The 22690-nt window shown below is 48.4% G+C and overlaps 1 protein-coding gene across 1 annotated transcript; it reads right to left on the bottom strand.

Moving 5' to 3' along the window:
• Positions 1-15095: 15095 nt before the first annotated feature.
• Positions 15096-21974, bottom strand: LOC116823275 (uncharacterized). Its single transcript, XM_032777729.2, has 5 exons — positions 21810-21974; positions 21193-21234; positions 20421-20547; positions 17583-17696; positions 15096-16280 (listed from the first exon to the last, which is right to left on the bottom strand). Exons 2-5 carry the CDS (start codon positions 21214-21216, stop codon positions 15376-15378), a joined length of 1170 nt encoding a protein of 389 aa, XP_032633620.1. The 5' UTR covers positions 21217-21234; positions 21810-21974; the 3' UTR covers positions 15096-15375.
• Positions 21975-22690: the final 716 nt, after the last annotated feature.

The raw sequence follows: 22690 nt of genomic DNA, 5'->3' as shown, positions 1-22690 counted from the left end.
GGGCTATGCTACTACACTGACCATTAGCCCAGGGGAGCTGAGCCTTCAGTCATGGGAAAGAAATGGATTTCAACAACATGATGTAATGTGCTTATTCCCTATTAAGAATCCAAATCACTGTGCTGTCTCCCACCTGAGCCCTGCTCTTTTCCCTGCAGGTTTTCCAGAGTTGGGGCAGGGGATTCGCCCCCCCCCCCGACTGGAACTAGTACAGAGAGGTTTTGGGAACCAGCTGACAGAATTCTGGCTGGGGGACAACACTATCCAGCTGTTAACAGTTTGTTAACTAAATTACTGTTGTTTTTCCTTATGTTCTCCCTGTGGACTGAGTGAGACAGTCCAGTGGTGGTTCTGAAACTGCAGCCAGCAATACCCCAGCAAAGACTGCAGAACAGTCCTACACCTCCTGGGAGAAGATGCCCAATGGGGGAAGATCCTCTAGGCCAAGCAGATGGCCAGCTCTTGGCCCCCTGCAAGAATCCCTGGTGCAGGAGATGATATGGGGCATGCCAGGCTTGGATGGGGCCTGTTCCGGGGCTGGGAAGGGGTGGGCCCTGTATGGTCCTGCTCCCTGGATAATCCTGCTGCAAAGCTCATTTTAAAAAAAAGTCTTGAGAAGCTAGCTACAAGTTGGGCAATCTTTGGGGCATCCCTGGCTAGAGTTGGGAGCTGAATTGCCCCTTGGCAGTTCCAGAATTGGGGAGGGGAGCACTACCCAGCCCCTCTTCCCTGTGTCAGGCTCTGCATTGGCAGAGGGATGAATTGGGCCCCCAATTGCATGATTTACCCTCAGCTATGACCTGAGTGTGAGTGGAGCATAATCTCTGCCTGAGACCATCAGCAGACAGGGTGGCTGCAGCCTGCTCAGCGCAGCTGGGTCAGAACTGAGGCTGGACAGTGGCCTTGTGTCCATCCCACGTTTTCCTGTTCCTTTGGAGCAATGTGCCTTTCCCAGGGCACACAGAGTGAACAGTCCCTAAGCAGAGGGGCTGTGCTGGTGACAGGCCTTTGTATGTCCCCACCAAGCATCTGCACAAGGGACAGGCACAATCTTGCCTTTAGATAAGCTGTTCAGGGCAGGGCATCCATTGGGATCTGTATTGTAAAGTGTCATGTGCATTGATGGCAGTAGCCAATAATGATCCTTGGCTAAATCAGTGGAACCAGGACAGTGTCTCCTCCTTATCAATGTATCATGAGGGGGATGAAACTTCTCTCTTCTTAGTTAGAGACAAAATGCTTTATTAATGGCCAGGTGAGACTGGGGGATTGAGTTTGTTATAGTAAGGCTCTGAAGTGGTAATTGCTAGCCCCAGGCCAAATCTCTGTGGTTCCCCAATAAAGAACCCAACTGTTGTGCAAAATAGCAATCCATTTTCCTTATTGTTATCATCTTTATAGAATAATCAGCGTTGGAAGGGACCTCAGAAGCTATCTAGTCCAACCCCCTCCTCAAAGCAGGGCCAATCTCCAACTAAATCATCCCAGCCTGGGCTTTGTCAAGCCAGACAAACGAGCTGTGCATCGACCTCAGACTTTGAAAACAACCATGTGTTTGTCAAGTACAAGTCATTCAGGATTTCAGGGGAGACTGAGAAATACAAGCTCATTCTTGGAGACTTTGTTGGTGGGGTTGCAGGTAGGTCCTGGGCAACTTCTGTACCTTTTATAGCATCAGGGAAAAAAGCCAGGCAAGGCCAACAGCGCCATACGATTCCTCCCCTTCTGCAAATCTATGTACTTAAACTTTTAAGGGAAAAGCCACACAGTTGATGCACCAGGTTAGGTTACATTACAGCATCTGGAAACTCAGTTCCCTACAGTGCACTGGGAAAGTGCATCATCGACATGTGACAACTCCTGGGAGGATTGTCTGTAGTGATTGGAAGGAGGATCTCTGGATCTAAAAGCATGAGCCTCCAGTACCAGAGTTAAAGAGTTAGCTCTGAAAGCATGGAGAAAAACAGCAAATTCAAAAACCTGTGTACAAGGCCCAGCCACTAGGGGGGTCAAAACTCCATACTGGGTTAACATAAATTACACCCATGGATTTGAATCTTCAGCAGCAGGGTCCCAAGCAGTGTTCCTGGTGATGTAATCCCAGTGCTGATCTCACCCAGATGTGGTGCCATTCGGTTATCTTATCTAATCACTGAAAGCAAAGTTTCCAGCTCTTCCTCCTTTGGGAGATCCACAGTTCATTTTCTGGGCTCTTTGCTTTACAAGCACAACCCCCAGTACTGAGAGGGGGATGCATTTTAAAATGATTCCCTGCCTCGTACTTTCAGAATTTATCCTCCCTTCCCAAAGGAACTCAAACGTAACTGCAACCTCTCTGCATTACTGTGAGGAACTCCTGGAGCTCAGTGAAATGGACAATCCCAGTGCAGGACTGGGAATGAAACTGGCCACTTGGACTAGATCAGCAAAATTGCTTTGATACAGGAGATTCCTTCAGCTGTAACATGCCATTTACAACGATCACAATTCCAGCAACTGCGCTGCAGGATGCAAGGGAGCCTGGTGGTACAACAGTTGTCATTTCTCCAGCCTAAATGGGCAGTGCTGGCTGGGAGCCCATGAGAGCAATGCAGACAGCATGAACTGGAAAACAGGCAAAGGGTACGAGTACTCCCACAGGCTGTCAGAGAGGACATTCAGGCCTGTGGCACCTGACAGGAAAGCCAGTCATGCTGACATGTGGCATGATCCAAGCAAGCCTACTTTGGTATGTGTCCTTTCCATGCTGTATCCAATGTCTCTTTTCCATCTGCTCTGTTAATTATTTTGCTCTTGCCCGAGCCCACAGCCTGCCCTTGTGTTCATTTGAGGATCATACCTTTTCCCTTGGTCAATTCCCACCCACTCTTCCTTCTCCCACCAACTCTGCTGTGACTCTCAAGAGCAGCAAGTGCTCCATATCTTAGTTTGTGAGATGTTAGAGGGAGTTATGGAGAGAGCGACACAGCACATCACCTTTTGCAATAAACTTAATCCTCCCTGACTAAGAGTGGGAGTCCCCAAGCAGCCCCGAAACACAAGTCTTGATGCCTGTATCTGTTGGCCTTCCATTGCCACCATAGCAGACTCTACCTCTTGTGTACCACCACACGTTGGATGGGTCGCTGGGCTCAGCAGCTGAAGCCATGCTGGAAAAATGAGTTTTCCCTTCTGAAATAATGCTAAAAAAGAAGGACACAAGATTCACTTTTATATGGCTGATGTTTCCTGGCCCTGATCCTCATGATATAAACCTACAGAGATTTTCTGGCCTGAGAGCTGCTCCTTGTTATAGAGTTAGTGTTTCTGATGCTGTTGGTTTGAGAGAGAGTCATTTCTGGATCATTGCAGCTGCATGTTAGGAATGTTTCCCTTATGCAAGGTGTAAGAAGTACACCCACCCCCCGGTTGGGAAACAGAAGAGAGTGAGAGCAAATTACATGCTACACGGACAAGTTTTGTAACTAATGTAAACCAAATAGATCAGCATTGTAGGAAATGGTGCTGTGCTGTGTTTTTATTAATGGGAGTTGTGGATTTAAATCGCTTAGGTTATGTCTACACTTATGGTGGAGTGTGAAGTACAGGCTCCCCATGTGTAGCCACATGCTGCAGTGAACAGCAGGCTGCATCCACACTGGTCACTGCAGAGTGAACCTACTATGCACAGTGAACAGTTCAGGCAATGGGGAGATGTGAGAGCCTTTCCCTGCCGCTGGAGCCTTTCACTGCAGTAGAGAAAGGTTCCCACAGTAGGCAGGCAGTGGGACACTACACTGCTAAGAAGAGCAATGTGGATGTGGGGCAGCACTGCTGGGGTGTGTAGAGAGCTGAGTAAGGTACATACCCTGGGGATTCCCATGCACAGGGCATTCTACTAAGCTGTGTCTCACCAGCTCCACTGCTCTTTATACCCGTGCTAGCTGGCTGTGCGGCGTCTGTTCTCTGCACACTGCCAGAAGTGTGGATTTAGCCTAAATCAGCTTTGGGAATCTCCACCCATGCATCTATTCATGTGTAAGGAAGAAGAGAATCCGAAGCCCCCATATTTGAAAGTACAATTAACACGATGCCAAACAACTCTTTTGAATCGGTATTTCCCTTTCCTTCCAAGAGGGTTCCAGGGCAGCTAAGGAGCAGAGCAAGTGCTAGCAGCCAGATGGGAAAGTAACACTGTTCTGAATGTGTTCAGGGGTCCTACCCAACTGGATACAATCTAATGGTGAGGAAATATAGGTGCTACCCTCCAGACATCTTTAGTTGTAGGTGCCACCTGGTCCCTCAAAATGCTGAGCTCAAATCCTGCAATATTCAGAGATTCATGGTCCCTTCTGGCCTTAAGGTCTATTAGCTCTAGTCTGACCTCCTGTACATTGCAGGCCCTTACACGTCACCCAGTTATTCCTCTGTGGAGCCCAATAGCATGAGTTAGACTAAAGCATTTCAGCCCTCAGGAGGCTCAAGTGTGGAGTGCCACACACACAGAACAGGAGAGCATGATGCCAGCTAGGCCCCTGCAGTGGCAGAGAATTAGGTAGGTGAGAGAACTGATGAAGTGAGATAGGCCCATCTGGGCCTAGGTGGTGATCCATACCCCATGCTGCAGAGGAAGGTGAAAATACCTGAAGATGCTTGGCAATCTGGGGGAAATTCCTTCTTGACCCCAACTCTGGTGATCAGCTTGAACCCAAGCAGGAAGACTCGCAAGCCATGGATCTGAGAAATAGGGCTCTCTGTACCACCCCAGAGCACTGACCCACCCCAGCCAGTAGCCTGTCTCAAGCTGTGGCCAATCTGATGCTTCAGAGGAATGACAAAAAACACCAACCCAGAATACATCGAGCCAATTGCATATTGGGGAAAAACCCTTCCTGACCCCTGAAGATGCCAACAGAAGCTCTCACACATGAAATGTGATTAGTTGCTGTCTTAGTGCAGAGCTGCAAGTGTTCTGAATATTTGAGGGTAATGCAGCTTCCCTTTCTCTTGAAGGCCCATGAAGGAAGGGAATGAACAGGGGCTTCATAGAAGCTGCCATGTTCCCATCAGCAATTAAATAAGGGGCACTGTGTTTTAACATCAGATAGCCTGTCTGTCAGTGTAGGTAGATCTCATTCCCAAAATGATCTCTTGCAACAATTAGTCTGTCACAATCTCAGCCATTCAGCATTTTCCCTGGATTCAATGTCCAGCAATAAAAGCCAGAAGGTGCAGCCCACTGCTCTTGGGCACCTCAGGGACGAGCACAGGATAAGTAGGGAGACAAGTGGTTGAAAACTGCAGCCTTCTGTGAACCTGCCCCTTTGTTCTGATTTATCCTGTGTTCTCAGCCCTGCTGACTCCTCCCTCCCTCGCACTGATGATAGCACATGAGGAAGTTGTCTTCACTTAACTGTATCTAATTAGGCTATAATATCCCAAATGAGTTTGTTAATCTGTCAGAAAGGAACTATACTGTGTTGTTTTTATTTGTTCCATAAAGGGCCTGGTGTATTTCTGGGTGCTTTATGCATAATCATCATAATAGAATCATAGACTATTAAGGCTGGAAGGGACCTCAGGAGGTCATCTAGTCCAACCCCCTGCTCAAAGCAGGGCTAATCCCCAAACAGGTTTTTTACCCCAGTTCCCCAAATGCCCCCCTCAAGGATTGAGCTCACAACCCTAGGTTTAGCAGGTTAATACTCAAACCACTGAGCTATCCCTCCCCCCCAATCGTGTCATCTCTGGTGTCAAACCACAGGAATGAAAGTAAGAAGTTTTCCATATAGCTACAACCTCCTGACTGGACAGCAACATTTTGGTGGTCAGTTCGGCTCCCTGCTATTCATCAGCACCCAAAGGGATTGTTGACATTTAAACATGGAAAGCACCTTAGTTGTGAGTTTGACTCTCAATAGCTAATGTCTTCGGAGCAGAGCCCTTTGAAAACTCTTCTTCCAGTGGAGATTGAGATATCTGGCTCTCCCCCCCTCCTGAAAGAGTATTTGACACCCTCCTAAAATTTTCAAGAGCAGATCCTCCAGTACCAGTCTCAGGCCAGATATAGCAATCTAGTTCTACTTGTTTACAGCAAAGACAAAAAACCGAGACAACTTACGTGAGTCAGACTGTTTGTTACCTCTCCTTGTTCCTAAGATCTTAAAAAAATCCCTACTCAGTATTTTCTTAAACTGTACTAAATTGTAAATTTGTACTAAATTGAAATGTATTAAATATATTCTAGCGAATACAGATACACCTCTACCCTGATAGAACATGACCCAATATAACATGGTAAAGCAGCACTCCAGGGATGTGGGGCTGCGTGCTCTGGCAGATCAAAGCAAGTTCAATATAACGCTGTTTCACCTATAATGCAGTATGGTTTTTTGGTTCCCGAGGACAGCGTTATATCGGGTAGAGGTGTATCTAGTGCCGTACACTAGCAACAACTTTGCCACATTCATGTATTTTGCTTTAATACATGGCCTGACTTTGGTTCATCGCTTGTGAAGGCTTGAACCAGAGGCTGTGTCTCGCTCACTGTTACTCTATCAGTCTCCACCATCCTCACAGTGAGACCCATGTCACTCCCAAGTCGGGGGTGGAGGTGGAGGCAGGCCTGCCCCCTACTCGGGCCCTGACCCAGGGACCCTCTAGTGGCAACCACTGATTGCCCTCCTCCAACTCTCCTCTACTGCCTGCTTCCCTGGGCCACTTCTCTGTTGCCCCAGGATCTTCTCTGCCCCATTGTGTCAGAGCCCCAGTCTGGCAGTCATCAGCCTAGAGCTTCCCCAGCCTCAGCTGACCCTGACCAGCCCTGCTCTGTCTTAGGTGCCTCACTCTGTAAGAGCCAGTTCTTCTCCCTTGCCCTACAGAGAGAGACTGCCTTCCTCTGCCCTGCAGCCTTCTTATAGGGGCCAGCCTGGCCCCGATTGGCTGCTTTCAAGTCTCCACTTCACTGGCTCCCAATAAACCCTTCCATGATTGGCTGGGGCTATGCACACCCTCTCTGGCTTGCTTTAACTGCTTCCACACCAGAGTGGGGCAGTTGCCCCACTACAGTTCCCAGTCTGTAATGTGAGGATATTAATGCTTTTCTTTTATTTAGATTAAACACACTTGGGGCAGTGACTGCCCATTTATTGTGTGTATGTACAGTGCCTAGCACAATGGTACATGGCAATAATGCTCATTTAGTTGTGAAGATTCATCTAATTGCTCCTCCTCCAGTCAACTTCTGTAGCACTCATAAGCAGCCAAAAAACGTGTAAGTTCTAATTTACTGAGTCCCCCTTGCCCCGAGGGAGTTAACAAAACATTTCTGATCCTAAAACCTTTACCATTGTTTTGTCTTATTGCCTTCATTCTTATAATCATGATGTTTGTATATTACAAACTTCACTCCTAGATCTTATACCAGATTTATAGCCAATGAACAAGACAAAGGGAAGCTTGCTTCTGAGATTATTTCAACTCCTGCAACCCTTCCTGTACCATTTCTTTTCCCTGGGCAGAGGGGGAGGGGTGAGGATTGCGGGTCTCTCAGTGTCCTGATAAACTCTCTGGTCTTCACAGATGCCGTGGGATACCCAGTGCTGCAGGTCCCAAAGTAGAACCTGGAGCTGTAAACGTGGAGGAGGTACCTCCCCAGGCACTGAGTGAGAATTAGACAATTGCAGCAGTTGGGGCTAGATCCACAAAGGTACTTAGGTGCCTAACTGCCTTTTAAAGGCACCTGAATCCACCATGTAGGTGCCACTGACATCCTCAAAACCACCACTCAGTGGCTGCCTGCCCTCAAAGTGCTTAAGCTGCCACCAGTAATCATACGCAAAGCCACCCAAATATCAATGCCTCCCCAGAGCTAACAAGGGAATTCTCCAGCTTCTCACACTAGAAGGTCCCCCCACAGCTGACCTGTGGGGCCCAGTCATAGAGGCATGGTCAGAGTACACCTCACAGACACAGAACACTGGGGTATTGGTGCTCCCATCCATCCCTTTGCCTAGTAGTCAGGGGGTAGGAGATCTAAGTTCAGGCAGGAAAGGGATTTGATTTGGAGCAGAGACTTGAGTGCAGGTCTCCTACATCCCAAGTGAGCATCCTAATCATCTGGCTTTACTGCAGTGGTGTCAGTTTTGCTGGTTCACTTTGTATAAGATAATAAATACGTATTGGCCCAAAGAGCAAGAATGTCTCTACAGAGCAATGGTTCAGGTAGGACAGGAGAGAGTCAGGTTCAAGTCCCTGCTCCAATTAATGTGCAATTTTTCATACAAAGTGGGACAGCGCCAACAGGAGAGGTTGAGAGAGGCCTACCCCAGAATAGCCTGCTGATTAAGGCATCCCAGCTGGGATGCGAGCTCAAGTCCCTGCTTCAAATCAAGCTCATCCTGACGAACACTCTGAGGAGGATAATTGAAGTAAATTGACAACCCCTCCATTTCACAGCCCACTCCCTCCCGAGAAGCCTGGGGGAGAGAGGGTTTGCAGCATGCCTGAGAGCTTAACAAATCCAAGGTAGAGGGTGAATCCCCTACTTGAGGGATTCTGAGAGCCTGCCCAGAGCTCCTACCTTCTCCTGGGGAGGAGGCTGATCTCTGCTATGGCAATAGGCCCAGTGGAGGGACAGTTTCTCAGGGAACCAGGTTCCAGACCTCTCAGGACTTTATGGGTTAATACACACACATACTTTGAATTCCATCCAGAAGCCAGGCCGGATCCCAGAATGCCGATATCAAGTTCTCCTGTCATGGAACTCCATTTAACACAAGTTATCCAGAGAACCTCACAAGGACCCTGGAAATAAGATGTGCAGGGAATGCTAAAAAACATCCTGATCACAGCACAAACCTCTCTCACCCTGCAGCGAAGAACACCAACTGCACAATGACCCTGCTCCGAAACACTGTCTGTTTCCGTTCCTTTATCATTCCACAGAACAACAGAAGCACGAGGGGTGCTGCTTAGAGGCGGGCTACTTGCGTATCTGAAGCCAGAACACTCTGGCTAAGGTTCTCAGAGCAACCTATGTAGGCAGGAATCTTCAAACTCCAAGTTACCAGGCAGAAGACTAGACAAAACAGGAAGTTAGTTGCGCAAATGTGCTAACAGCTGTGCCTTTTGTGAAGAACATTTCCTATTATTAATTTACCATTTTCCAACCTGCTCATTTAAAAGGGGCTGTTTCCCCACATCTACTATATTTCAGTCTTAGACATACATCCCTGCTCTTCTCCTGTGCCTTTAATTTGTAGCATTAGCATGTACTGAAATGTCACCAGTCTGCTAGAGACTCTCATAGCAGTTAGTCTGTAGGACTCTCAGCTAAAGGGGCTCATCCTTAGCTCACAAAGTGGTTTGCACACGTTTTTACAGTGGAGTTACACTGGGTAAAGACAACCAGAGTGAGGCCAGGGGACAGCAGATGTGGGAGCGTGCTTCATTTTCAGTTGGTACATGTAAAGTTTTCACCTTTGTTATTTTCCACAGCTTACACACAGAACTAGATAAAAAACATAAGAGACTCTTGAAACATCACTATGTTACTTCTAAGAATTCAAAACAACAACAAGAACCCAGAAACAGAGAAAGACAAATCAGGCTGCTCCCTAAAAGAGAGGCACAATGCACCCCACCTTGCTTTCAGTGGTCTACCTGCAAGCTGACTGCTGCTTGGCCTAGATTGCACCCTTTCCTACAGAGCATGTCAGGACCAGGAAAACCCTGGAAAGTGATAGGTCGCAATTATTTCAATATACCACAAGCATCATATAAAATATTCAAGTCTTCATCTGCCTTTCAAGAGAAAGTGTTGCTCAGAAGATCCCAGGCAAGGTGGGGCCAGCAGAGCAAAAAGGTAAAGTAACAAAGAACAGATAATAACGGTGTTTGTGCAGTACGTGCTTGAAATACCAGGAGAGATTTGTAAATATTTGGATGAACCCTTCAGGGCACATTTTTGTAAAGTGTTTTATTCTCAGGGAGGCAGAGCCTCTCCCTTGTGGCCATGGAGGGCTGCTTGGCAGCAGAACCACTGCAGTAACCCTCAGTGAGGAGGTAAGATTCAGTGAGGCAGGCTGTGGGGCAGTGACAGCCTCAGCGGGCAGACAGTTCATTTGCTGCTCCTTCAATTCACTGGCCTTCCACCCTGCAGCTAAGGTGCAGAGGGCCACATCAGCCAATAGTCTGAAACATGGACAGCAGATGACTCCCCCCTCTTTGGGGAGGCTAGCCAGCCCCTGGCCATGCCCCTTCTGCCCAAGGGTCTTGCCCCCACCCCAAACATGGCTGGCCTGACCCCTGAGCTCCAGGCTGCCAACTGGAGCTGAGCCCACCCCGGCTTCAGGAAAGTGAGGCAGGGCCTCGGGGCAGACCATGGGCATGGCCACAGCCCGAGTGGAGGCCTGAAATATCCTTTGGAGAGCGGATCTGCTGGTTCCCTGGATCTCCTGCCCAGCTGCTCTGTCTGGGTCCTGGCATGAAGATTTAGCCTGAAATATTTATCCTGATCTCAGTTGTGAGCCTTCCCCTCCCCTTACTGATATTTCTGCATCTTCTCTTTTTATCAGGAGTAAAAGCAGATGCTGGCTCCTTTGGACTGAAAGGCAAGGAAGTGCAAGTAATCCAGAGCTTGTCTACACAGCCCCATAGTGAGGACTGCGTGGGTGTGATTTGCAGTGCGCACTGAAGTGTTGCGCTTTAACCACAGACCTTGCTAGCCTGAGCTAAAAGAGCTCAGTTTACAATAACAATCCTATCAGAAACAGGACCATGTTAACGTTAACTAGATACCTTTGAGTCTGACCTAGCAGTGTCTACATGGCGCAGTTATACAGCAACACTTTGGTGCGCACTACAAGTCACACCCATGTAGTCCTCACTACAGAGCCGTGTAGACAAACCCCTGTCTTGATTTGAAGACTTCAAGCAACAGAGAATCACCACTTCACTTCGTAGTTTCTTCCATTGGTTAATCACCCTCACTGTAAAAATTTGCGCCTTATTTCTAATTTGAATTTGTCAGGCCGAAATTTCCAGCCATTTGTTTTTGTTATGCCCGTCTACAGTACTAAGGGTTCTTCAGGAGCAGACACATAAATCTTCCTGAAAGGTCAGGCCTTTGGGGCAATTTGACTTGTAACCATTTGTAGCAAGTCGTTAATGTTGTTTTAATCCAGGTGATTCCTTTAGTAACTTAAAGAACACACTGCTTTCAACCATAGGCCGCAACCATGATAAACAGTCACGCAACTGGGTCTATAAGGGAGCCTGGTGGTACAATTCTTGTCATTTCACCAGCCTGAACAGGAAGTACTGCTTGAAAGCCGATGAGAGCAATGCAGATGCTGGAAGACAGGCAAAGGGTACATATATTCGTACCAGCTGTCAGAGATGAAATGTACGCCTGCTTAGATGAGTAACAAGACAAACGTTCCCTACAGCACAGTCAATCTCCTATCATGCTACTGGGACCAGTTCATCTGTAGCTCATATCTTTTTTTTTGGTGAAAAGTGCTAGGGTCTAAGAGTGGCAAGTACTATATGATGAGGCCACTGCTTGTCCCTAGATATCTTCCTGCCTATCTCACATCCTCTTGATACTAAGTGTGATCACTTGCTGTGCCCACAGCTCAGTGAGCCTTAGCACCTAGAAGAGAGAGATGATAGAGTATCAAAATACATGACATGTAGAATACAAAGTTTGGCTTGCCATCAAAGCTAAGCAATGAGCCTACGAACAGGGACCTCTTGGCCTGGATCACCAGATGAGAAGGCTCAGAGCAATACACGTTACAGAAACAGACCTAACAGAATCAGTGATTTTTAGAGAAGACCAGATAGTCCAGATTTTCTGAATCGGGGTCTGTCATTCCTGCCTAGTTCAGTAAAATAGGCCTTCGCTACTGCTAAGGATTCTCCAACAGCAGTATTTGCTTAGATCTTTCGACAGGTTGATTGAATCCCACAAGTCAATCACACTCCTCTGACCATAGCAATAGAGGAGAGTCCTTGTATTCTTGAATTTCCACAATTGTTATTTAGCTTTAAAAATCTCTGCCCCTGGTTTGAGAGCCTCACAAACACTCCAGCAAGCAAATATCAAGCGGCAGCCCCCTCCACAACGCTGTAGGAAAGTGCCCACAGCCAGTGAAATGAGGCCAAGTCAGTAACCAACCTTGGCTTGGTGGGAGCTGTTTCATACCATACTGAATGCTCCCAGCTATAACCAGGCCCTTGCTAACCCTTTCAAAAAAAAAAAAAAAAAAAAACCTCAATATGGTCCTTATCAATCATACACAGCTAACGTGTTTGCACCAAGGCAGGGCATCTCCCCAGCTTGCTAAGGCCTCACTGCCACACCTGTGGTCTCTGTGTTTAAGATTGTGGATCTGCTTTAAACAAAAAACACAGGCCTTCAACTGACCCTTTACATTTTAGGCATTCTCACTACCTTACCTGCCAGGAGACTATAGCAGCCCTGCCTCCTGCAGCTTCCTGGCTCCCTCTCTCTCAGGTAGCTCTCATTCATTTGCGGTCTTTGGCCCTTTATAGCCCCAGGTGCAGCCCTTAATTGGGGCAAGTGGGAACACTTGTTTTGGCCCAGGGGCCCTGCACCTACTTCAGTTACAAGGGCCAGTCGCCCTATGGCAGTTTGTTCCTGCAGGAAGGAAGGAAGGAAAATAACTCATTTGGCAGGGTGGGGAAAGCTTTGGAAAGAGGTGTAGAAGGTTAAATTTTGCAAAAGCAACTAGGGTATTTTGCCACACAACAGCTATTGGTTTGGATACACGTTGTGAGGCTAGATTTCCTATGGCCTGATTCAACTCAGGGGGCTGGATCAGGACTCTGCTCTGTTTTGGAAGCCTAAACCAGCAAGGAAGTTAGGGTATGTCTACACTGCAAAAAAATAAGCCTTAGAATAGCTTTCCTCTCTATCCTTAAAGGAAGGGGCAGGATTTGCTGAGGCAAAGACATAGAATATCAGGATTGGAAAGGGCCCAGGAGATCATCTAGTCTAACCCACAGCAGGGCCAATCCCCAGATAAGATTTTTGCCCCAGGTTCCTAAATAGTCCCCTCAAGCATTGAACTCACAACCCTGAGTTTAGGAGGCCAGGGTGCAAACCACTGAGCCATCCAAACATTCAGATCAGAAGAGGATGTTCAAGTAATACCTTTGATCTTCCTTTAAGAGCTCCAGGAGACTCTGGACTCAGCAACTGGAACGATGGGTGACAATGTCTGCAAACTCCTTTAATGTCCATCTGTTCCACCTATACTCACACTGAATGAATGTGAGGAGTGACACTACTTGAGGTTAAAAGATTTTTCAGAGATCTTGGGCACCTCAACTTCCCTTGAAGTCAGTGGTGTCTGGAGGTACTTAAAACCTTTGAAAAAATCAGACCCTAGATTCTCTCTTTCTAGCTGGGGAAAGGTGCTTCTACGGCACTTGCTAATGGGCAGGTGAAATTTCAGGGATGGAAATTGGACTGCTAAAGGAATCCATACAGAGTAGCTGAAAAATTGCCCATACTCAGGTGTTCAAATCCATCAGAAAGAAAAACAAAGATTGTGCAAATAGTTACTGGGACATGCTGACTTTTTCATTTCCACCAGGAACTGAATAATGAACTGCACATACATCACAGATTTTTGGAAAACAACAAATACTTTGTCAATTACAAGTCATTCAGATACATGCTGATTCATTGAGGCTGTCTCAGTGGTGATACAGGGAGGTTCTCATCATATTCTGCCTCTTTCATAAAAGAAGAAAAAAATCCAAAGCAAAGAAAGATGTACAACATCCTGTGGCAGAAGCAAAATCTATTTCTCCTCATCTGCAACAACTACATTTAATCTGTTAGGGAAGAAGCGCATTTAAACCATGAAATCAGTTTGAATTACAACATCTAGAAACTGAGCCCCATACACTATATTGGAAAATCCCACCTGAACCCCTGAGGGGTTAAATGCTTGTATCTTTTGCTTTGATAGCTTGCCTCCAAATCTCACTGAATTGTTTTCACTAGGGACATTTCAAAAGCATTTTCAGGATTTCTGAACCTAGTCTAAAATTCCACCTGGTTGCTACTAAATGTTTGGGGCCAGATTCTTAGCTGGTGTATATCAACATAGCTCCACTGATCTCCACCAGCTTACCGATGTATTGTTACTTTATGAGCTCGGGAGAAGGTGAGATAGGAGACAAAATTAACACCTGCTCTAGGCTAGAGCCTCAGGTTCGCCCACTATAACAGACATTGTATTGATACAACATTTCTCAGATGCGCTGTCCCAGGAAGTGCAGAGTGTCCAAGGCTTAGTCTATCTATTGACATAAAAACATGGGCTAACTGTTACCTCGTCTACTGAGGAGTCACATAAGCACAATCCCCCAGATTGCATCCCACTGGGGTAGACAAGGGTTATTTTCTAGGGTCATTGATTTGTTTTTAGTTTTGGTTTTTTAATTGGTTCAGGTTTGTTTAATTAATTAATAGGAATTCTGTGACTCATCACAATGATCTCCAAATTTACAAGCATAACAACCGGTATTAACAAGTAAGAGGATGTAATTCTTTGTGCAGTGGTTTAAAAATGTAGCTCCGATCCACCTCTCTTCTGTGAAGGAAGCCCAAACCTGACTAGGCTTCCTTCACAGACTGACTAATAAGGCTGACTAAGTACCCTTATTAAGATGTGATTTATATGCCCTGCTCCCACTGAAATCCAATAACACCTTTGGGTGCTTTTGAAAACCCACCTTGAATGAACAATCCCACTGTCAAACTGACAGTCCTGGAATTTAGGGAATTAAACTCTGATTCAGCAAATGTCAACGGGACAGAAGCATTTGAAGTGCTTTGTTGAAATGGGATCTAAAGAAGTTGAATATGATCCAGAGAGGCGAGACGAAAGTTTGAGTTGGTACCAGGGAGCAAGAGTGGATCTGCTGCTGGAAGAGTCTACGTTTCTCTGAGTCACCACATTGGGGTCTCACATACCTGTCTCCTGGACATTCACAGATACTATTGGTAAATGGGCTGCATACTGAAAAGTGGGAATAATTCGATCTGGAGAAATTAGCCTCTGGCACTCTGAGTCCTAATAAAATTTCCAAGACCATGGCATCTTAACGCAAACTTTTATGGAGAATTTTTAACATTTCAAACCCAAATTCCAAGGACCCACAGCAACAAATAAAGACTTTACTGAAACTGGAACCGAACTCACTGGAAAACCTCCTAAACCTGGATTTCCAGAAACAGCACTCAACCCACTCTATAGTAAAAGGAAAAGAAACCTCCCAAACCCTATAATTCCAGGAAAAGTCCCAGCTGGTGATGGGTGAGCAGAGCCCTCTCCTATAAACAAGATCCCATTATTCCCATTTTCCTTTAGGCAGAGGTGGAAGACTCAGCACAGAGAGTTGAAGTGACTTGCTCATAAGAGCAAGTGCATTACTCTGGCTAGTGTCCTGATGCTCCATCAGTGGGGTTTGTGCCGTGTGTGGTTTCTCTGAGGGATGATGAGGGCTGAAACTTTCCACGCACTGGCCACACTCATAGGGTCTCTGTCCCATGTGCACTCTCTGGTGTTTAATGAGCACTGAGTTCCAGGTGAAGCTTTTAAAGCAGCAAGGGCATTCGTAGGGGCGCTCTCCCGAGTGGGTTCTCTGGTGTTTGATGAGGTCCGAGCTCTGGCTGAAGTTCTTCCCGCACTCAGTGCATTCGTAGGGCCGCTCACCCGTGTGGACCCTTTGATGCTGGAGGAGGTGGGAGCTCTGGCTGAAGCTCCGGCCACACTCGGCGCAGACGTAGGGCCGCTCCCCCGTGTGGATGCGCTGGTGCTGCACGAGGTGGGAGCTCACACTGAAGTTCTTCCCGCACTTCGTGCAGACGTAGGGCCGCTCCCCCGTGTGGATCCGCTGGTGCCTAGTGAGGGCGGAGCTCACGCTGAAACTCTTCCCGCACTCGGCGCATGCATAGGGTCTCTCGCCCGTGTGAGTTTTCTGGTGCCTAATAAGGGCGGAGCTCACGCTGAAGCTCTTCCCGCAATTGGGGCATTCAAAGGGTCTCTCCCCCGTGTGGATCTTCCAGTGCTGGAGGAGGTGCGAGCGCTGGCGGAAGCTCTTCCCGCAGGCTGTGCATTCGTAAGGTCTCTCCCCCGTGTGGATCCTCTGATGCTGAATGAGGTTTGAGCTTCCTCTGAAGCTCTTCCCGCACTCATTGCATATGGTCGGCCTATCGCCTGCAGGAGTCCTCTGGGCGATGACGTCGTCACATGCTGGAATAACGAGAGAATCCAGACATGAGTCATTTCCTGCATAGGTGCTGACTTTGGGTGCTCCAGCCCGGGAACACCCATGGAAAAAAATTAATAGGTGCTTAGCACCCACTGGCAGCCAGTTCCCTTGCCCTCAGTGCCTCCCACCCCCAACAGCCCCATATGCTGAGCAGATTCTCCCCCTCCCTCCCAGCGACTTCTGCCTGCCACAATCAGCTGTTTCGCAGCATGCAGGTGGTGCTGGGGGGAGAGGGGAAGGAGTGTGGTGCACTTGGGGGAGGGGGACGGAGGCAGGGTGGGGGCAGGAAGAGGTGGGGTCGAGGTGGGGCCTTGGGGGAAGGGGTGGGGTGGGGACTGGACCCCGGGCTGAATGGGGGTTGAGCAGCCCTGGGGTAAGTAGGAAACTGGTGCCTGTGATTTCCTGCAAGGGGAGGGCAGGAAGGAAACCTGTGAAAAGGGAACTGAACTTGCAAAAGCCATGAGTCCCTTTTGTTCCTACTGTTGCTACAAGTAACCCCATGGTCTGCCTGTTTCCTTGTGCTGCCCCCATCTGTCTGTATCCATCTGTTGCCTCTTGTCTGTTGTCAGCTCTTTTTGGTGTGTTTGCAGAGCACCCAGGGGTCTCGGCCCATGCCAGGAGCTCTTCGGTGCTATTGCAATCCCAGTCATCAATCAGAACAAAAAGAGATGAGAAGGGGAGAGTCTGCCATCTATTTACCGGTAACAGCAGCAGCAGACATGACACCGAACAGGCTGCCAGCAGCAGGCAGGGGTGTGCACGGAGAGAAACGAGGGGGACTGAGAATCTTTGGTTGTTTTGCTCACAGGCCCATCCAAAAACCCTTCAAGATATAACCAGGGGAGCAGGAAACCCTATATTCCAATTTTAGAACATACTGCTAGAAGCCTATATCAGAAAACGGGTTGTTGTTGTTTTTAAATTCGTCTATTAAAAAGCAACTCCAACTGGCAATGTCTAGTGATAAGCAGGGTTTGTTGCAATGAGACTGAAAATCAGAAATCGAATCCCCAAACTGTCCCCAGAAGACAAAGGGAAGGGGAACAATTCTGATGCCACACCCCTCTGACTACACAGAAAGGATGGGTGAGGGGACAGACCCCTGCCAGATGTGAGTTGTGATGGGCTGACAGCCCTGACTGACATCAGCCATGTGGGGATCACCCAGAGCAGCTATGAGGGTGAAAGAGATGAGAGGGAGACGAGAGGATATGACAGTGCTGCTGGATTCCCAGATCTTCGTTCCACTGACAGCTCCTGAGGTGGTTTGGTCTATTTCTCACCTCTTCGGACGCCTCTCGGGATCTCCCTTTCCTGAGAGCTCTGGAGGTCTGGGACCCATGGCTCTTCCCCTCGTTCCATCTGGGAAATCACGTCAGGTTTGGGAATGGAAGATCCTGCTCAGGAAGAAAGGAAATCAGCGTTTGTCAAATATTCCTCTACTGTTTGTTATGAAGAATGGCCCCTGATTTAAACCCAGCTCCTCCTTCTGCTGGGAGGAGACGTTTCACCTGAATGGATAGGGGATGTTCCCCGAGGTCCTTGGGAAAGGCAGACAGTTTCTGGGAGATGTGTTGTGCCCCTTATAGCCGATTCAGGGACCTGCACATAACTTAGGCAAAGAGAAACTAATAAGCGTGGTACTTGCTGCTCTCTCTACTGCAGTGAGGCCAGAGCCTCTCAGGGCATGGGACCAGCCCCAGGAGGAGAGGGGACACGGTGCACCTCTGCCCACGTACAGGGGAATCGCACTGTTCTCTCCCCACTGAAAGCCTCGGACAGTGTTCTGTCTCTGAACATCCTTCCCTATGGGAGTAGATGTGGAGGTGACAGACTCTCCGGCAGCTTGGCGTGTTGGCCAAAGTGGCAGCCATCACGTCTGCTGCTCTTCATGCATCCTGCACGGCCACCCAGCGCTGTAACAAGGGTGAGGTGAGTGAGGCACTTGCCTTGGGCGCACAAAGCGGAGGGGCGCAGGGGAGGGGGGAAAACGTGATCAGTGGCACTTCGGCGGCAGCTCTACTGCCGATGCTTCTTCGGCGGCAATTCGGCAGCAGGTCCCTGAGTCCCTCTTGGATGGAAGGACCTGCCACCGAATTGCTGCCGAAGAATGAATGAAGCAGCGGTGGCAATTCGGCAGCAGGTCCTTCCCTCCGAGAGGGACGCGGGGACCTGCCGCCGAATAGCCTGGAGCCAGCCCTTGCCTCGGGCGCAAAAATTCCTTGTTACAGCTCTGCAGCCACCCCTGTCTTCAAGAAGGGACTCTGACTTCCCTGCGCTGTGTACTCCATCTTCTCTGCAGGGCAGGGAGGGTTGTGATCCAGAGCACACCTGGCACTGCCTCAAGAGACTTTTGCAACTGTGTTACTGGGGGTGGGGGTGTTCGGTGAAGGTGAGTTGGACAGAGAAGCCAGTGACTGGGGGGCGTATCTATCTGACTGTGTGCGACTGGTGCTGTATATGCTTGTCGGGGGACAGGGCGTGACTGTGGCATGTGGGGTCAGATTGAGGGTGTGCGGCTGTGACTGGAGAGCTGTGATTTCAGAGCCCTGAGGGAGATGCTGGACCGAGGGGAGGTGGAGGGAAGGTGTGGAGATGACTGAAAAGAAGGGATTGTGGGAGGAGGGAGGAGACACAAGGGGAGAACAGAGGAAGAGAAGGCAAAGAGCACTGCAAAGGGCGGGAAAGGGGGATCCAGAGAGAGAAAGAAAGAGAAAGAAATAGGGAGATGAGATGTAGTGAAATACAAAGAAGAGCAGAACATAGGAATTGCCAGACTGGATCAGACTCAAGGTCCATGTAGTCCAGTGCCCAGTCGCAGTCACCTGAACCAGCTGTTTCCGAGGAAGGAACAAGAAATTTTGCATTAGGCAAATGTGGGATAATCTGCTCCCCATGTTAGGTCTCGGCCTCATCTCTACAGATTAGCATGAGAGTTGCATAAGGCCAGACAAGACCACTGGGATCATCTAATCTGACCTCCTGGATAACACAGGCCATGCGACTTCCTTTATCATAAGGCAAGTTTTACAATCATTTAGTCATTCTCCTGGCTTTTCTCCAATTTATCAACATCCTTCTTGAATTAGGGATGCCACAACTAGACACAGTATTTCGGTAATGATCACATCAGTGCCAAACAGGGAAGTAATATAATCTCCCTATGCTTACTTGATATTCCCATGTATACACCTGCATTAGGATTGCACCAAGAACTCTCGTTCTGCTGGTTATCCACCATGATCCCCAAGTCTTTCTCAGAGTCTCTCCTACCCAGTACAGAGTCTCCCCATCCTGTAAGTGGGACCTAAATTCTTGTCCCTAGATGTATAATTTTACATTTGGCCTCATTAAAACAAATATTGTTTGCTTGCACCCAGCTTACCAAGGGATCCAGATTGCTCTGTATCAATGACCTGTCCTCTTCATTATTTACAACTTCCCCAATATTTGTGTCCCCTGAAAATTTTATCAGTAATAGTTTTATGTTTTTATCTTATTATGCATATAAATGTCCCATCCTAAGTTCTTGGCCTTAATGATTAACCCGCCTAATTGTGCATCATTTTGAATATCACACCTTTTTCATTTTATTAATGTCCCCTTGCGAGTAGGCTGGAGAAAGGGAAAGAAGGAAGAAAACCCCAAAGGGGAGAGAGTGGGCCATGTTTTAAACAAGTTATGTAACAGAAAGGCCAGTGAGAATGTAACAATTAAATCCACAAGGATAACATTTGCATATAAGAGGGTGTGGAGGAATACCCACAAGGGTTCAATCCCTCCCCACCCCTACAAAGTGCTACTTGAAAGGTATTGTCTGGCGTCTCCCCCTGCCACTCCAGGCCTGGCTGGATCCCCAGACATCTATGGGTACGTCTACCCTGCACACTAAACCCAAGCTCTGACTCGGGTTTCAGTCCAAGCCCCACTTCCATCCACAAACGTTGCTTCTTTTAGCCCCACAGGCCTAAGCCAATTGACCCAGGCTCTCAGACTCGGCACGGCAGGTTCTTCTTTACAGTGTAGACGTACTATAAAGGGCCCGAGGCCTGAGCCGAAGCCTCCCCCGGCACTTCAATGACCACAGAGCTTCAAATAAACGAGAAGAGCTGAATCCTTACGCAGTGAGACCAGAGTCTGGTAATTCTCCTTCATGACGTCCCTGTAGAGGGTCCTCTGCATATCGTCCAAAAGGCCCCATTCCTCCCAAGAAAAATACACAGCCACGTCCTCAAATGTCACCGGGACCTGAAATCACAAGTGTTGCCCACTCATCACCTTTGGTTCATGAACAGTCCCATCGCTCAAACCATGTGCCCCGGTCTCCCGTACCTTATGCTCTGTGGCACGGCAAGGAAATAGCTCATCTAAAGTATGGTTAGACTCACCTGGCACCACCTTCTCACACGACCCCTCAATTCAGGCCTGCTTTCCCCCAGGTGTAAGCCCACCTCGCACTCACATACCCAGCCTCAGATGTCACTGAACTCCCAAATGCCAGGGCTGGGAAGCCCAGAGGCAGAATGTCTTTGTGGCTGTCTCCTGAGCTCTGGGCACTTTTCCATTAAGTTGCCCCCATCTTGAGATCTGTGGCTGCATGACTGGGTCTTGGCAAGACTGGGAGATTCAATCAGAAACTTCTTAATGATGTTCTATTATTCACCCATCCTGCCAGAAACAATTCCCAGCAGCCCTTGCCCAGCACAGAGAGGAAAGTGCTGGGATTTGATCCATATGCTGTAGCTCAGGGATTTCACCCTTCCCCTAATCATCTCCTTGATCCTACAAGTCAGCCCCTCCTGGCAGGCTGCACCCTCTCCCCTCCTCCACGTTCCTGTGTATTTAGTCCTCTCCCTGCATAACAAGCCCCCCAGCCCCATGAAAATGCCTTACCTGAGCTGGGTCCAGTGCAGACATTTCTCTTTTCTGTCCCCCCTGAAACGATCAAAAGGTGGGTGTTATTCCTCAGCTTGTCAGGGCAAATGGGGAGAGATAAGCCCAGGCTCCTGACCATTTTAAAGCCCAGTCCTCTATCGTCTTTGTCTAAATGCAAATTTGCAGGCTGTGTGGTGCTGGTAAAATACTTGCTAGTGCAGACCTGGCACGTTTCACCCAGGCTAAGAACACCAAAATATTGTAAACCCTCCCTTTCCCAGCCCTGAAAAGGCAGAATAAAAAGAAGCTGGTTTGGTGATGTTCCCCTGCCTGTCCCATCAGCATCTTTACTAGACAGAAGCAGAAAACTGCCTTAGGGAAAGGGGAGGGAGCATTTCTCATTTCTCCTCCTCTGTCCACCTCCTGTGGCTGGGAGCCTGGGTTATTGTTCCATTCCTGGCAGCGCTGGTCTCAGACCTGCACCGGCTCCAGCGAGTGCTGACCGAACTGAGATGCTGTGTGGGATGGAGCAGAAGCACACAGGGGGCTGAGAGCAGGGAGAAGGCCCAGCCTGTTTTACATAGTCCCCTTGCTGCCCATCGCCAGCCAGTGCTTGAGTTCTCTCTTTCTGTTACCTGCAGCGTCCTGTGTCTCCTTAGGACTGGTTAGAGCCAGACACAGGCCCCACCTTGGCTAGGATCTGTCCCTGGGGGGAGGCAGCAGAGCAGCTCAGGCAGGCCTCTGGGCACAGCAGAGGCTGTTGCAATTGCAAATTACAGGCAGCAGCAGCAGCCGCTACATCTCAGGAAGCTCAACCCCTGGTATCCAAAGCACAGGAACTAGCAAGAGGAGAGACAGGCCCAGCTTCTCCTGCCACAATAACCGTCACCCTCTAGCGGTCATCAGTACAGAAACCTGGACACAGCCTCCCCTGCAGAGCAGTCCAGGATCCTTTCCTCCTTGTTTACCTAATAGAAGATCAGAGGGGAAATAACACTATGTGACAGACACAGCTCTGTCCTCCAGGGCTGGGCAGCCTCACCCAGACCAGGTTCCTATCAGCCCAGTGTCCCTTTAAGTTTAGGATCCCCCTGGAAAAGTGCTGGATCTCCAGGCCAAATCCCCTCCTCACTTCTGTCAGGGGCTGCTATATCTGAGGAGCAGGGGGTGGGGTTGTGTGTGTGTGTGTGTGTGTGTTGAGCTCTTCCTGATGGTTTTAAAAGGGGTCACTTTGTTCTGAACTGACCCTCTCTCTGTCTCCCACACAGTCTCTGCTCTCTATAACTAGGCTTAGAAGGATTCGATTTTTATCTGTAAATGTCAATAACTGAGAGACAAGGGGGGTGAAGTAAAATCTTTCATTGGACCAATTTCTGTTGGTGAAAGACACAAGCTTTGGAGCACCACAGTCCTGAAGAAAAGCTTGTCTCTCTCATATCCTGGGGTCAGCACAGCTACAACACCGCAAGCATCAATAAACGTCCATTTCACTGGACACACGCAAATGGAAGCGAAA

The sequence above is a fragment of the Chelonoidis abingdonii genome, chromosome 24, assembly GCF_003597395.2.
Source record: "Chelonoidis abingdonii isolate Lonesome George chromosome 24, CheloAbing_2.0, whole genome shotgun sequence".
Classification (NCBI taxonomy): Eukaryota; Metazoa; Chordata; order Testudines; family Testudinidae; genus Chelonoidis; species Chelonoidis abingdonii.
This window is presented reverse-complemented; position numbering and strand designations above follow the sequence as displayed.